Source organism: Polyodon spathula, chromosome 11 (genome assembly GCF_017654505.1).
Source record: "Polyodon spathula isolate WHYD16114869_AA chromosome 11, ASM1765450v1, whole genome shotgun sequence".
In the NCBI taxonomy this organism is placed as follows: Eukaryota; Metazoa; Chordata; class Actinopteri; order Acipenseriformes; family Polyodontidae; genus Polyodon; species Polyodon spathula.
The window spans coordinates 6,746,389-6,760,617 of record NC_054544.1 but is presented as its reverse complement, the minus strand read 5'-3'; the positions used below and the strand labels follow the sequence as shown (position 1 = coordinate 6,760,617).

Sequence of the window (14,229 nt, the reverse complement as noted above, 5' to 3'; positions counted from 1 at the left end):
AAAAAAAGATTAGACTGTGGGAAGCAAAGCAAAACACACCCAGCAATTACATTTTTTTTTTTTTTTTTAGTTTGGAAACAATATTTATTATCAAACAGCTTGAGACCCCAGTATAAATAAATAAATGCCCTGCTAAGCAATTATCTTAGAGCATCAACAGACATGCAGAGGTAATGGCTGTAGAGCCTGCTGTCCTTCAATCTGCTTCAGTAATTGTAACAGAACGAATTCTGACAAGTCTGACAAGAAACTAACTGCTTCCGATTTCAAATCCAATTATCATAACAGAATTTCATCTGCGTCATTTTATTTATTTTTTTATTTTTAAAAGGACACTTCTCCATACAGTAATACTTGTTTATAGCCCCATGGAATTCAGTGAACATGCCCAAAAATAACGAATGCTTCAAACCAATGCTTTATCAACTGTGCATTTATCTGCAAAACATCTATAAAAACTAATAAAATAACACGTTGCACAAATATATGTGTCATTTGTGTAATGTACTGCTGCAATATTCCACGTGTGTGTTTTTATAGCACTGACCCAACAGGAGGGCACTAGTGAACTGTTTTCCAGACCTTGGCACTGTATTGCTGTATTCGCTTTACTCTACTCCAGATGATGAAAGGTGCCCCTGTATAGCATAGAAGGAGGAATGAAAATAATGTTTTCTTTAAAAACAGAACACAACAACTTTTCATCCAATAGCAGGATGCCTTGACTCACAAAGCCAGTACAACTGAAGGTGGTTTTCATAGCACTCTAAAGGTTGCATTTACCTTCTAGCATAAAGGCTTGCATTGATTAATGATCTACCTGCTCTTTGTTGTTTTCTTCCCTAAAGAGTTTTGCTCAGCATGTACAGTTTACCATTTTAGTGCTTTTTTATTTATTTTTACTCAGTGGGTTATAATTAAACAATATTCCAGAGTAAAATGTTTAAGGTTTTTTTTTTTTTTTTTTTTTGGTAATGTATAACAAAAACTGGAACACAAAACCATACTCTTATTTAACAACAAATGTGATACTGGAAGAATTTTACTTTTACTGTTATGTTACAGTAAGATGTTTTTCTTCTTTGCTTTTAAATATATAAAGTAGATACATATTTACAAAGTAATATTCTTTCACTATCCCCATTCTCTGTGCCACATTGCCAGTAAAAACTTTAAATAAAGGGACAGATATTTAAATCACAAGAAATGTCATATTTTGACACGTACCTGCCACGTTGACTTTCTCTGTGTTCCCTGGGATGGGACCAACAGTGATGGTGGTGTTTGTCGAGTTTCCCCCAGTGCCATTGAAAAGCAGGGTGTCCACCTTGGATTCCAGCCTCCCCAGTCGCTGCACAATGTTATCTAGGAGTACAGCCAGAGTCTTCTTTAAATCTGTACAAAAAAAAAAACACACACACAATGATTGCTGGTTTACAGTTATTTATGCCATTAATGTATTACCGTAATTGGTATTACCAATGGCATTTGAAAACGTTTTTAAATGAATAATAACTACAAATCTGAAATAATTCCAAAATGTTTTCTATTCTCAATGGGGTTCTTTGTGCAAAGTTCTAACTTGCTCTGCACTTTGAAGTTCTCAACTTGTAGTTGACTTTCCCTTTCATGAGCACATGCACAATCTCATCTGTAGTTCACATGCACTTGGTTCCTAAATTAAACATATCTGTGTAGTAAATGCAGTTGGGTAATCAAAACAGACACAGACTGACACGCCTCTCAAATTATTACTTGCAACTTTATGTAGAAACAGTAGTGTTGCATATGCGTATTAATTCGCTGAAGTTTTTTGACAGCCAGGGTAAAGAGGGGACCAAGAGTAGATCTACTGATCTTTTAGAATATTTTTTATAAAGAAATCCCCCCACAGACTGAGCTGTTTTCCCACTTGCCAATTCAGTTGTCGTGCAAATTCTTGCAAGGTGGTAAATTGGTGCAAGGCAAAACAGATTGAGACATATTTCTCGTTTCTATCAATTGTATAATTTGTGGCAGAGATAGACAAGTTTTTTTTTGCTTTTCAATACATGTAAAAAATATTCACGTTTGGCTCAGCACTACTCTTCATATTTTTATTTTTATTCATTTTTTGTCAAGAAAATGCAGCGCTTGGTTATAAACGGCACCTGTACAGGAGAGTGGCCACTTGCTTCTTTCGAGGCTTTGGCTTCCTCGTTGGTTGAATAAATACACCACGAACGTTCATGGACTACGTGCTGTACATACGCTACACAACACAAAACAGGTGCCGATACCACACAAAATACGGTCACAAGCAGAAAAAAAAACACGCTACTATCTGTAGTGCACACACATTATTGGGATGCCTGGAATGGAAAGCCGGAACTCTTGCAAAGCACAGTGCGTTATGATGACCTTGAAAAACAGTAATAAGAATGCCCAGTTCTACTCTTTTTAAATGGTATGTTGTATGGGCACATCCATTTCAGACATTTATCCTGTAGAGGATGCAAAATAGGGATATTGTAGTTAAAGCGCTTTTCAGAATAGTCAGATTAGTGCATAGTACATCGTAACACTGGAGCTTTGCTCATCATTACTTTTAGAACAGATTAAACTAAATAATTTGCAGCTGTAGAAAAATACTGTAAATATCAGAGAGGTTCCAGCCAACGCAGTAGGACTACAGTACAGCAGCTGAACAAGATGCACATCTCATTGTATACCTGGATTTCAATTAGACCTATCCATGGCAACTTGGTCTGTAATGGACAACCATGAGAGCCCTACTCAGATTAAGCGGCACGTTGTAAAACTAAACCATGACATGATTCTTCTGCTGTGAAATGGGATAATAAATAATTTACTAGAAAAACTCAGAACAAGTCAGAACTTTGATTCTTACTGGATTTTACAGCCAGATGTACTGTTGGGAGAGCTTGGGAGAGCTCTACTGTAATCCATATATGGTGAAACTAAAGCAAACATATTACAAACAAAGGACAAGCAACAGAATTGCTCAGATTAAACCAGCCTACCGGCTCATAATAGGTTTAACAGTAAAATCTGTTCACTCACTTTCTTTTTCTGAGGTGCAGTGCAACAGACCTTGCTGGTGTTATTTATCACCCTCCACCTCTGCACATATTAGCAGAGATATGTACTGTAAACAGCTGACTAGTAGGACATTGCTCCCTGACTACAAAGCTACAGTACCATGACAAGCAACTGCATCGTTAAGCTTTCCAGACAATTAAATAGAAAAGCCTTTCAAAAATGCACCACGCAGTAAACGGCACAACCGCAGCAGTGGTTTATTAAAGTCATGTTTCAAGCAGAGTAATGCAAGAATGGAAATAGATTTAATATATTGGTCTGTTGAATGCCCTCTGATGCCCAATGGGAACAGCATTCAGCATTCTTGCTTTTCGTTTCCTTTTCCTAGGTAAACCTTTTATGGAAAGCAATTCCTCATCAATTACTCTCAGTGATTAACTTGCAACTCTGGGGCAGGCTAGCACTCTCAGCTGTCAGTAATGTGATGAGCCAGAGACTGTGCAGTGCCATCATATTATATATGTATATATATACATACATACATACATAATTATTATTGTTGTTATTTATTTTATTTTATTATTTTTTTTAATGCCAATGATTTTTACCAGTTTCTCCCCAATTTGGAATCTCCAATTATTATTAATCCCAGTTCACCGCTGCAACCTCCCTGCGACTCTGGAAACGGTGACTGAACACGCGTCCTCCGAAATGTGTTCCTGCCAAGCTGTCATTTTTTATACTGCGGACTCACACCGAAGCCACCAGACCTATAGTGCCGGAGGACAACACAGATCTGAATGGCTCCACTGCAGACCCGTGGGCACCCTATCAGCCACAGGGGTCGCTGGTGTGCAGTGAACCGTGGATTCCCCTGCCGATCTAAGCCCTCCCTACCCGGGCGGCGCCTTGCCAATTATGCTCCGCCCCCTAGGAAACCCCAGTCACGGTCAGCAATGCTGCGATCTCCTGGCTATAGGTCGCTTCCTGCACTCCACGAGGAGCGCTTTATTGACTACGCCTCTCAGGAACCCCATAGTGGCATCATGTTTTTAAATCCACTGTATCGAGACAGGGTTGCACCTTTCAAACACTGGAGGAGAATTACTGCCCTCTATACTGAAAGAAATATAACCCCAGGCTGCATCCTCATCAGAATTACTTTGATTTAAAAAGTGAGTCCTTCTTTATGTAGCAGTCAGGACCTATGAGCCTCCCTGGTGTTTTACTTATTTTTAAGTAACTGCTTGATATAGCTTTAGTACATACGCTTTAATGTGTAATCATTGGTGTTATTTAGAGGGTTTAATTGTAATCCAAATTCTGATGACAACAGTAAATAATAATGGAGGACTGGCAATACACAGCGATGTGTAAAGCACAGTTAAATAACATCAGGTTCAGTCCTGAAATAATAAAACACTGTATTTAAACACAGACAGAACACAAAACAAGGTCAGAAGTCCAGAGTGAGTGCTGCAGTGCTTGTGGTGAAATACAATTTACTGTCGAAGAGTTGTACAGTAACTGTGCCGGCCTGTAGCGACAGCTCCGGTTCGTGTTAACCGTCTAATAAATAATAAACATGACAACTAGACTTGAAAAAACAAAAACACTAAACGCTCATGGTTATTTTACTCTTGTCCTTCAGCATTTCTCTTAACCATAAACAAAATTAACAGATCACCAAGCTATGCCCCCTATTTGTACCTTCAGTCACGCCCCCTTGGTTAGCGAGTGCAGCCGTTTCTCCTCCAATCCGCGGTTGCCACATCGCTTTCCCGCTGGACCGATGACTTAATGTACCGCAGCTGAGTCCCCTTTCTAGATGGCTGATATCCACCAAACCCTGGGAATGGATTGTCAGGCCATCCTGTTCCCATTACACTGCCAGGTCAGGAGGGAGACACAGCACCAGGAATCATTTCTGTCTGTCACAAAGGACCATAATGTATTGAATTTCTTGCACCTCTGTGGATGACAACTTGTTAACTGAGCACTCAGACTACTAGCAGTATATACAAGTGGACTGTGCAGCTGTTTAAAGATAACCTTTAGAGGAGATTATGCATTAGCAGCACTAGTTTAACTTGTTCCCCGGCTCGCAGCTTTGAAATCCAGATGAGATCATGTGTTCCAGTCTCCATGGACAGATCGGATTGTTCTCGCAGACCTCTCAAATCCTGCACAACCACAGAGTCCACTTAGTGATACCTTCTACACTGTCAAAGTGAGACTAGAATGCACAAGGCTGTGGTGACCGGTATAAAAAGGACATAAAATGGACTTAATATATATGGGCACTAAATAAATAAAATACACAGGCACTAAACCATTTGAGCAAAAGACTGTGGTAAATTGCATGCCTGGTTAAAAATAATGCAGCGCTAAATTATTTTGCTTTCCGGGCAAAAAATGCAGTGTGTAAACTCAGTGGGTTCCAGGCAACTTCTGTATCTGTGATTTACTTTCTCTCTTTTCCACTTCATCTCTGCGCTGCTTTTGATATTGTTTATGATCCTTACTCAGTTTTTTTTAAACTCAATCAATGTGTTATAGATTATTTTATTTATAAGTCAAGCATCCTCAATCTATCTAGCCAACACAATCACACTCAAACACGTACACTGTGTTCTCTTCAATTTAAATAAAGGCAAATCGTGTTTGAAACAAACGGCCATGCACTTTACAAATAATTAGCAAGGTATGCGCAAACAAAACCTTCAAAAACACACTGCAGTTTTTTTTTTCAGGCAACTTCAAGGAGGGGTGCACTGTTTCTATGTGAAATGAGCAATGCTTCTGCATCCAAGGCAATATTTCTATGTGTAATCACGATTTGTAAACCACAATGTCACAAGACTGAAATATGGAAGTTATACGATGTCAGCGGTTCATGCCACAGGAATAAAAATCATATCAACTCCTCAAAAATATTACAGTAAGTCTTCTCAAATAGTTTGATACTGTATACTGCATATCAGCAGATAAAACCAATCAACAACACCCACGGCATGGAAATAAACACCCAGTGCTTCCATTAGCAATTAAAGAGTGTGAATTGGTTTGTCAATATTACATTACTGAACTGGAAAGCTTGGCCCCTTCATCTCTCCAGACTGGTCACTGTAACAACTGAGTCACATGTCTAAAACAAGCTTCCTTCACCTAAGTGTAATGTACAGCTGTAAAGACAACATGTTCCTTTATTACCCTGGGAATGCAAATAATTGAAATTGAATTGGTTCTATGTTCAAAGTTAATGGCGCCACAGACTCTAAAAGATGGACTGGAGACCCCAGTTAAGTCATGAAGAATCTTCTAGTAAGTTAAAATCTGGGGGTTGATCCTCCAATTGCTGTGGGGTGAACAAAAACTACATTACGCTGTGAATTCAGATTTTTTGAATCAATGCATCTGAATTGTAATTGCTTGGGAATATATATGTCCTAAGCATACAGCATAGAGAGAAGTCACTACAGTACAATTGAGTGGAAATCATTTTTGGTCATAAATGTAAAATTGTGCTGTTCGGCATCTAAGAAAAACAAACATCTTCTGTATTTTTAAACCACATTGCAATGTATTGTGAGCTTTAATAGTTTGGCAGTATATTGTAGCAGATGCAGGAGCATTTTCCAGCTGTACACAATAAACCAATTTAAAACAGTTATTGCACGTTTCCTTCTTAATAACCAATTCAGCCTGCATAATTGACTGATACATGGATATAAAAAAAGAATGGCTTCATCATAGAAGAAGCAGCAGTTTCTATAAACATATTTTCTGGGTGTTTCAAACAGCATTTGTTGTCCACATGTACACTATGCTATTCCAAAGGTTCCATTCAGAAAATGAATGTTATTAAATGTCCAAGCCCTATGAAGAAACCGGAATAGCCAGCATGGGATTACTCATCACAGTCACTAGTTTTGAGAAGTCAATGTCATCTTTTTTTTTTTTCTAGTATTTCCCCATATGTTTTAGGACATGTACAGTACACAAGAACAATTACTGTATGGACCCATTTTATTAACTAATAAGCCATCTACTGGTGAGGACATTCACAGGCTTTACATTAGTGCTTCATTAGGTGTTATTGTTCCAAGTACAACAGCCCCCCATGTTAAATGTTATTTTAATTAAAAAGCCATCTGCTGAAAGTCCCATTGTTAAAATAAAGTTCTTATTAGTTGACTTGACTGTTAAAATTATGTTTCTTCCCTTGCCTTGCCTTTCAGTGCTCTGCAAATAAGTGAACAAATGATCACTTTACCATCAGAGGTCTGTGCAAGCAGTTAGGCTACTACAATACTGGATTATTACATGAATAAGCATCTGCAAACCTCAAGCATGCCTTACACATCATTGGAGTATGACTTAGTGTAAAAGATAAGAAAGATTAAAAAGTTAAAGAGGATATGTTTTACCTCAAACAATAACACATTCCTGGTACTACCTGGGGGGGTAGCATCAGAAATATGGTGCGGTCGCTTCTGTTACCCAGCTATAAAAACTGTTCCTTTAAACCCTTCTTCTAGTGAAGAACCTGTAAAACACATTAAAAGAGTAGCCAAAAGGAAAAAAAATCAGCCCTACCTTTTATGTTATAGGGATACAGGGATGTTCTGTAACATACAGTAGGTTTGTTAACTTGTATTTGAAACCTAAGGGTTTATGGGTTAATTCATGACAAATATATAATGAATGTACACAACTATGTAAAACATAAAGGTCCATCCTTATTAGCTATAGTCCTGCACAGAACTGCAATACAGTACACTAGTAAATGTACAAACACACTTTCTTATCTCTAGCTTATTTCATCCCTCCCACAGGATTGTGTCTTTGATTGCAATACAAACTAAACACAAGCATACATTTGAAATATTTGGGGGTGGTTAAAATGACAGGTAAGGCAGGTATAGCAAACCAACCCTTTTTCTTCGGTTTGTTTTACAGAGTAGCAATTAAGGACACTGCAGGTAGCATCCCTTCTTCTAACAATACCGAAACATAGGCAGGGATCGAATGCTTTTCAAAATTATTCTGAAAAGAGTTATGGATCAATAGTAACCTGATTTTTCTAATGAGCCTCCTGTTTTAACAGAACAGGTCTATTAGATGGATGAATCCTTTATTGACGGTTTGAGGCTGATCTTTACAACGTGTTATCTCGTAGCTGTGCCAGATGGAAGCCACCTTCCATTGTACTTTATCTGCTGCTGATTAACACCTGCTCACACTGTTGTCTAAATCAATTCTTTCCCCTCTAACTCTTACCAGCTCTGTCTTTTATAGTAACTATAAAATCATAAGAGACCTAGACGTGTTCTGTGTTGCACTGTACATGCAACAGCCTAATATTAGAGAAGGTGGTTGAAAATGACAGAAACAAGGAGCAGGTGCTGAACTACAGCTTCCCATCGCAATCTGCAAAATACGAATATGGCTGCCTCTCTACATGGCACATTTACCTAGCTTATTAATCAATGTATATCATTCACCTAATCAATACATTTACTGAGCTGCAACACATTTCAAAAGATGGATACTACTGAACACACACATGTGTGTGTTCAGCAGAATGCATCCACAGGCCACAGGCCACACAGACATTTTACCAGCCAACATCGTTCCAGGGGGCGACGACAACAAAAGAAAATGCAAAAACAAAAAACATTTATGAGCATCTCAACAGGGTCTGAAACAATCTGCTTCATAAGTGAAGATATAGCTTCCGAAACGTGTTGGGCATCTGCCCTCTCCACAGACTGCATGCACACAAACTGCACAGTCACCAGCCCTTTCTGGCAGAATCACACATATACTAGCTCTGCTTCTATGACAGTGCTATCGGTTGAACCGTCTGACATCACTAACAGCTGCCTTCTTTCCACCTCAGTAAAGTGCCCAAAATTGCCCAAAATTTTGCATCCCATCCATCAAATATACATTTTTAGGTACATTTTTATGAACCTAAAAATGTATATTTGATACCTGTTTTGTATTGTCCTGATAATTGTAATTAAGTAAATTGGCTGCTTGTTAGGAGGGGAATAAAGGTACAGGAAAAATGGGAGTAGGGAGATATGTGACTGAAACAGGAGCGCTGGGTTGAGCGCGCTCGAGAAGCAAAGAAAGGGGCTTGAGAGATATTCCTTGGCATACTACATCACGGCTTTTGGAACGCAATACCCAAAGTGAACTTGACCTAAAGTGGTTGTTTTAACTTACTGCAGCTAACGTGCAGGTCCACTGACCAAACTAAGTAAGACAAAACCTTTCTTCCTTTAGCAGTTGCGACCTTTTCCTCTCGAATAGTACTGCATGTGAAGTATATTTTAAACTACTAATTATATATTACCTTAGCTTCATTGGGCGGGACACTAGAATTAAAGGATTACCCCTTACAAAAATATACAGCAGTAATGAAGTCAAAAAATACTGCAGTAGTACTGTTATACTGCAGTATTTTAATAGTACTGCAATATAACCGTGTTTAGCATCTATACTGCAGTACCACTGCAGTATTTTTTTTACTTCATTACTGGAGCAGTTTTGCCATATTGCAAATAAACTTCAACAGTATAGTACCATACCATTGTGTTTATGCCCTGCAGTATTAATGCAATACCATTGCAGTTTCTCTACTACAGTAAGAATGCAGTACCATTGCAGTTTCTCTACTGCAGTACAATTGCAGTTTCTCTACTGCAGCATGAATTTACCATTGCAGTTCTCTACTGCAGCATGCATTGTTACTTAAGGATGATTGCAGTACCTTTCTCTATTACATTTGTTACTCTACTACAGTATGAATACATTACCACTGAAGAATGTGAACTTCAATATTTTTGTAATACCTATGTGTGTCAACAGTAATAACACACTTGCCCCCCAATTACTGTATTTATTTGTAATTGTAGAACATGTTCACATATAATAAAATGGGGTTTATAAAACAGCAGAAAGAAGAAACTTGAATGATTAAAAACATGGTATAATTACAAACAATATGTAACATTAACAATTACTTTATTAAACATTACTTTAAGGGTAACACATTTTTTGCGTGTGTGTTACATGTTGCCATATGTTGCTACAACGGTGTGTGTGTATTGTTTTTATTTACATTTGTTTGATATCCTGGCCACTTTTGTGCACTATTAAATTGCAGTCCACTGTGCTTTCCAAGATGGCTTCACATAACTCTTCAGAAGAACTTCAGAACTACATTTCCCACCACCCTCATCATACACACGTGAGCAGGACGGTGATGGGAAATGTATGGTAGTTCTGAAGCTCTTCTCAGCGGTACATGTGAAGCCATCTTGGAAATTGAGCACAGTGGACTGCAATGTAATAGTGTAAAAAAGTGGTCAGGATGTCAAAAGAAAAATAATAAAAACAATACACACACACCTTACTTAAACAGCTGTAGTAACATATGGCAAGATGTAACTCACACACCCACGTGCACAAAATAACTGGAGTTACCCCCTTAATACTTATACACGTATGCATGAGTGTCCATCATCCATCAAAATCCATCATTTTACCACAACATTTTAAAACAAATCTAAAATCAGGTTTAGGCTGTTTTTATTTCCGCTGCACATGAAAAAAGATAATCTCTAAAAATGAACCATTTATATTTCTGCAATACATTTCATTATACAAATTTGAAAGAACATATTGCAACTTCATAACATTAGTAAGTTTCTGCAAAGCATCTACTGTAACATACTTGAAGTATATTCATAAGCATGTGTGTGAATTTGAATGTGAAGGTGTGAACGTATTTGCTTTTTTTAAACTGGATTAATACTGCGTTCACCTGCCTAGTTTTTACTTCATCGCATATAAAATTAAACAAAAATAATTTATCAATTCACTTAGCAATTATTTTAGAAATATGTACATGGTATGTGTGTGCTCTGATTCTTATTTATTTTTTTGTATATCATACCTTATTCAATAAATTCCTTCCTCTTTTTCCAAAGTTTGTCTTCGTTGTTTGGACTACTGAAGACTGGAAGAAGGTCTTATAGACCGATGAATCAAAATTTGAAATCCTTGGTTCATTACGCAGGGTTTTTGTACACCGTCGAGTAGGCAAAACGATGGTTCCTCAGTGTGTGACGCCAACTGTCAAACATGGAGGAGGAAGCGTGATGGTCTGGGGCTCTTTTGCTGGATCCAGAGTCGGCGACTTGCACAGAGTGAGTGGCACCTTGAACCAAAACGGCTACCACAGCATTTTGCAGCACCATGCAATACAATCTGGTCTACGCCTAGTTGGTCAGGGGTTCATCCTACAGCAAGATAATGACCCAAAACATACCTCCAGGCTATGTCAGAACTACCTTAGAAGAAAAGAACAAGACAGTAGGCTTCAAATCATGGAATGGTCAGCACAGTCTCCAGACTTAAACCCCATCGAGCTGGTTTGGGATGAACTGGAAAGAAGGGTGAAAGCAAAGCAATCTACAAGTGCAACACATTTGTGGGAACTTCTGCAACAGCGTTGGGAAGAACTTTCCGAACAATATTTGATTTCCATTGCAGAAAGAATGCCACGAGTGTGTTCGGCTATTATATCTGCAAAAGTTGTCACTTTGATGAGTCAAAAATTTAGATTAAATTTTGTTAAACAAAACGATTCCATGATTTCTTTTTTATCTCCAATTGTTTATTTGTTCTATGCTTCAATTTCAGAGTACATTGAGACATTAAACTGTGTAAATTTCAATAAAAACTGGAAAAATGGAGGTGTTCTGAAACTTTTGACCAGTAGTGTATAATCTCAGAAATGTCATTTTATATATGAAAACTTGATAGCCGTTAGGTATTTATTAGGTATTGCATAACTATTTTACATTTTCATGTTTTAAATATCTATCAAACTTTTTTATGTCATCAAGAATTAATTCTTACCACCTCTGTGGGCTTACCAAATATGTAGCCCTAGAGGGGTGTCAGTACTATAACAGGGAATGTTAGTATGGGTTAGGCTGAGACCAAATAAAAAATGTGACCCACCCGTTGATCACAAACTACCAACCTGGTACTGACGGTGACTTTATTGCTTGTCAGAGGGATATTGCTTCTACCCCAGAAGGAACCTGCCGTTTGTACTGGGCTTGTAATTTGAGATTATGGTCAGTTTTGTTTTGGTCCCAGCCCTATGCCCAGACCAAATCAAAACTTTGACCCACCCGCTAATAGCAAATTACAAGCCCAGTATAAATGGCAGCTTCCTTTTTATGGAAATTCATGGCTTCAGCGGCAGAAAGATAATAATTATGAAAGGTATACCTGCATGCATTGCAATTTACATATAAAGACTGATTTACTAATTGTGTATTTATTATAATGATAGATAATAATGCTGTATTAGATCATTTCGTACAAAAGCGACAAGTAAAAGTGTATATTTATCAATTACTTTTTCCACTGTATTGATTGGAAGCTGTGGTTTTATCTGGTCTTCCTTTGTATTGACTGCCTTCCTTCCATTCAAAGAATGTGTAGCCAACATTTCACGTCCAAATACAATTACCATAAGTTCTGCTGTGAATTTTTTGTAGTCTGTAGCTACAACGATCTTCCTCCTAAAATACCGAATACATACTAAATTTACATTTTACTTATCAGTAACAGATTTTATAAATCTCTTTAAATCGTCAACAATTTAAGAACTAGCAGAAAATTATGAAATGGGTCAGTTAGGCAGTTCAATAAAGTCTTTAACAGCACAGCTGTAACATTTTCAGGCCTCTAGGACCAAAGTTGTCCCCTTTTGTCTTAGATTCTTATTATTAAACATAAGCAGGATAACACTGAATAAATAATTTAAGTGAAGTGTAAAATAATAAAATTCATAATATATAATACCAGTATAACTGATATTTCCCTTTAAAACCTTATTCTTAAAACACTGTAACAGCAATGATTACATCCCTATAAGAATGTGATTATAAAAAACAAATCTCAGTACATAACATACAATCAATGACGAGTTACAATAAGAAAGCCGTTGACAAATATGCTGATAAGTTAAACTCCTTCAAATAATTTTTAGGTTAATTCTTCTTTATCATAAATGTCATGACATTTAATCTCTAAAATTAGATCTAAAATGAAAATGCACAGATTTCTGATGGAAACACTGTTTTTACTATTATTCCAAATTCTACAAGCTGAAAATCCCAATACCCACAACAACACACAACTGTATGCACTTACAGAAATCTTTCTGGTCCACTAGGGTTGACTTTGCATTTCCATTCTAAAAATACAACAAATGCCTGATCTCACTGTACTTTCTTTTGTGACACCTTTTAACAGAATCCATAATCTGACGGTGTATTGCTGCTGAATTAGATTTTTTGGAGCATGTCTTCCTACATCAAGAAATCAAAACATCACCATATTTCGTAATATAGGTAATATGGGGTTACAGACCTGTGTAAAACAACAAAAAGCAGGCTATACAAAAAACCGTCTACTTGGAATATGTGTTTTTAAATTAAAATGTATTTTTAAAACTATATAATATAACCTACAGACAGAACGATTTTTATAAAACCCAAATACTTGCAACTAAATTGTATCACAGGGCATGGGTATTTATTTTCTTCACCAGATTTCGCTCGTCAGTTGACCGCAACTTCCTAATCTCTCTTCCAGTAGTTCAAGTTCGGATTAGTCAGCTTTATCGGTTCAACACCTTTTAAGTCAGATATGTTATTATTATTATTATTATTATTATTATTATTATTATTATATTATTATTATTATATTATTATTATTATTATATTCTGCCATTGTACTACACTGCACTCTGGTGTATTGTAACAATACAGAACAGATAATGTAAACATTTCATATTTCCATTACAGTATATATTTCACATTGACAGTACACAAAATAACATTACTGCAATAATACTGCAATAATAAATTGTTAAGCTGCGTATGTACTCCATGTATACTGCAGTAGAAAATACATAACTGCCGTACTACTGCATTGTACTACAGTTAACTGCAGTATAACTGCATTAGTACTGCAGTTTATTTGCAGTTATACTACAGTTAACTGCAGTATAACTGCATTAGTACTGCAGTTTATTTTTGTAAGGGATGTTAATAGGTATTATTGCAGTCTGTTTGTAGCATGCTA

The 14,229-nt window shown here is 37.0% G+C and overlaps 1 protein-coding gene across 1 annotated transcript in view; it reads right to left on the bottom strand.

The window, feature by feature from the left end:
* The window catches only part of LOC121322621 (alpha-1,6-mannosylglycoprotein 6-beta-N-acetylglucosaminyltransferase A-like), a 97,923-nt gene that overhangs the window by 69,381 nt on the left and 14,313 nt on the right, over positions 1 to 14,229 (bottom strand). The window contains exon 3 of the mRNA XM_041262789.1: positions 1,228 to 1,395. Coding sequence (XP_041118723.1) covers positions 1,228 to 1,395 — 168 coding nt within the window. The remainder of the gene's footprint in view (positions 1 to 1,227; positions 1,396 to 14,229) is intronic.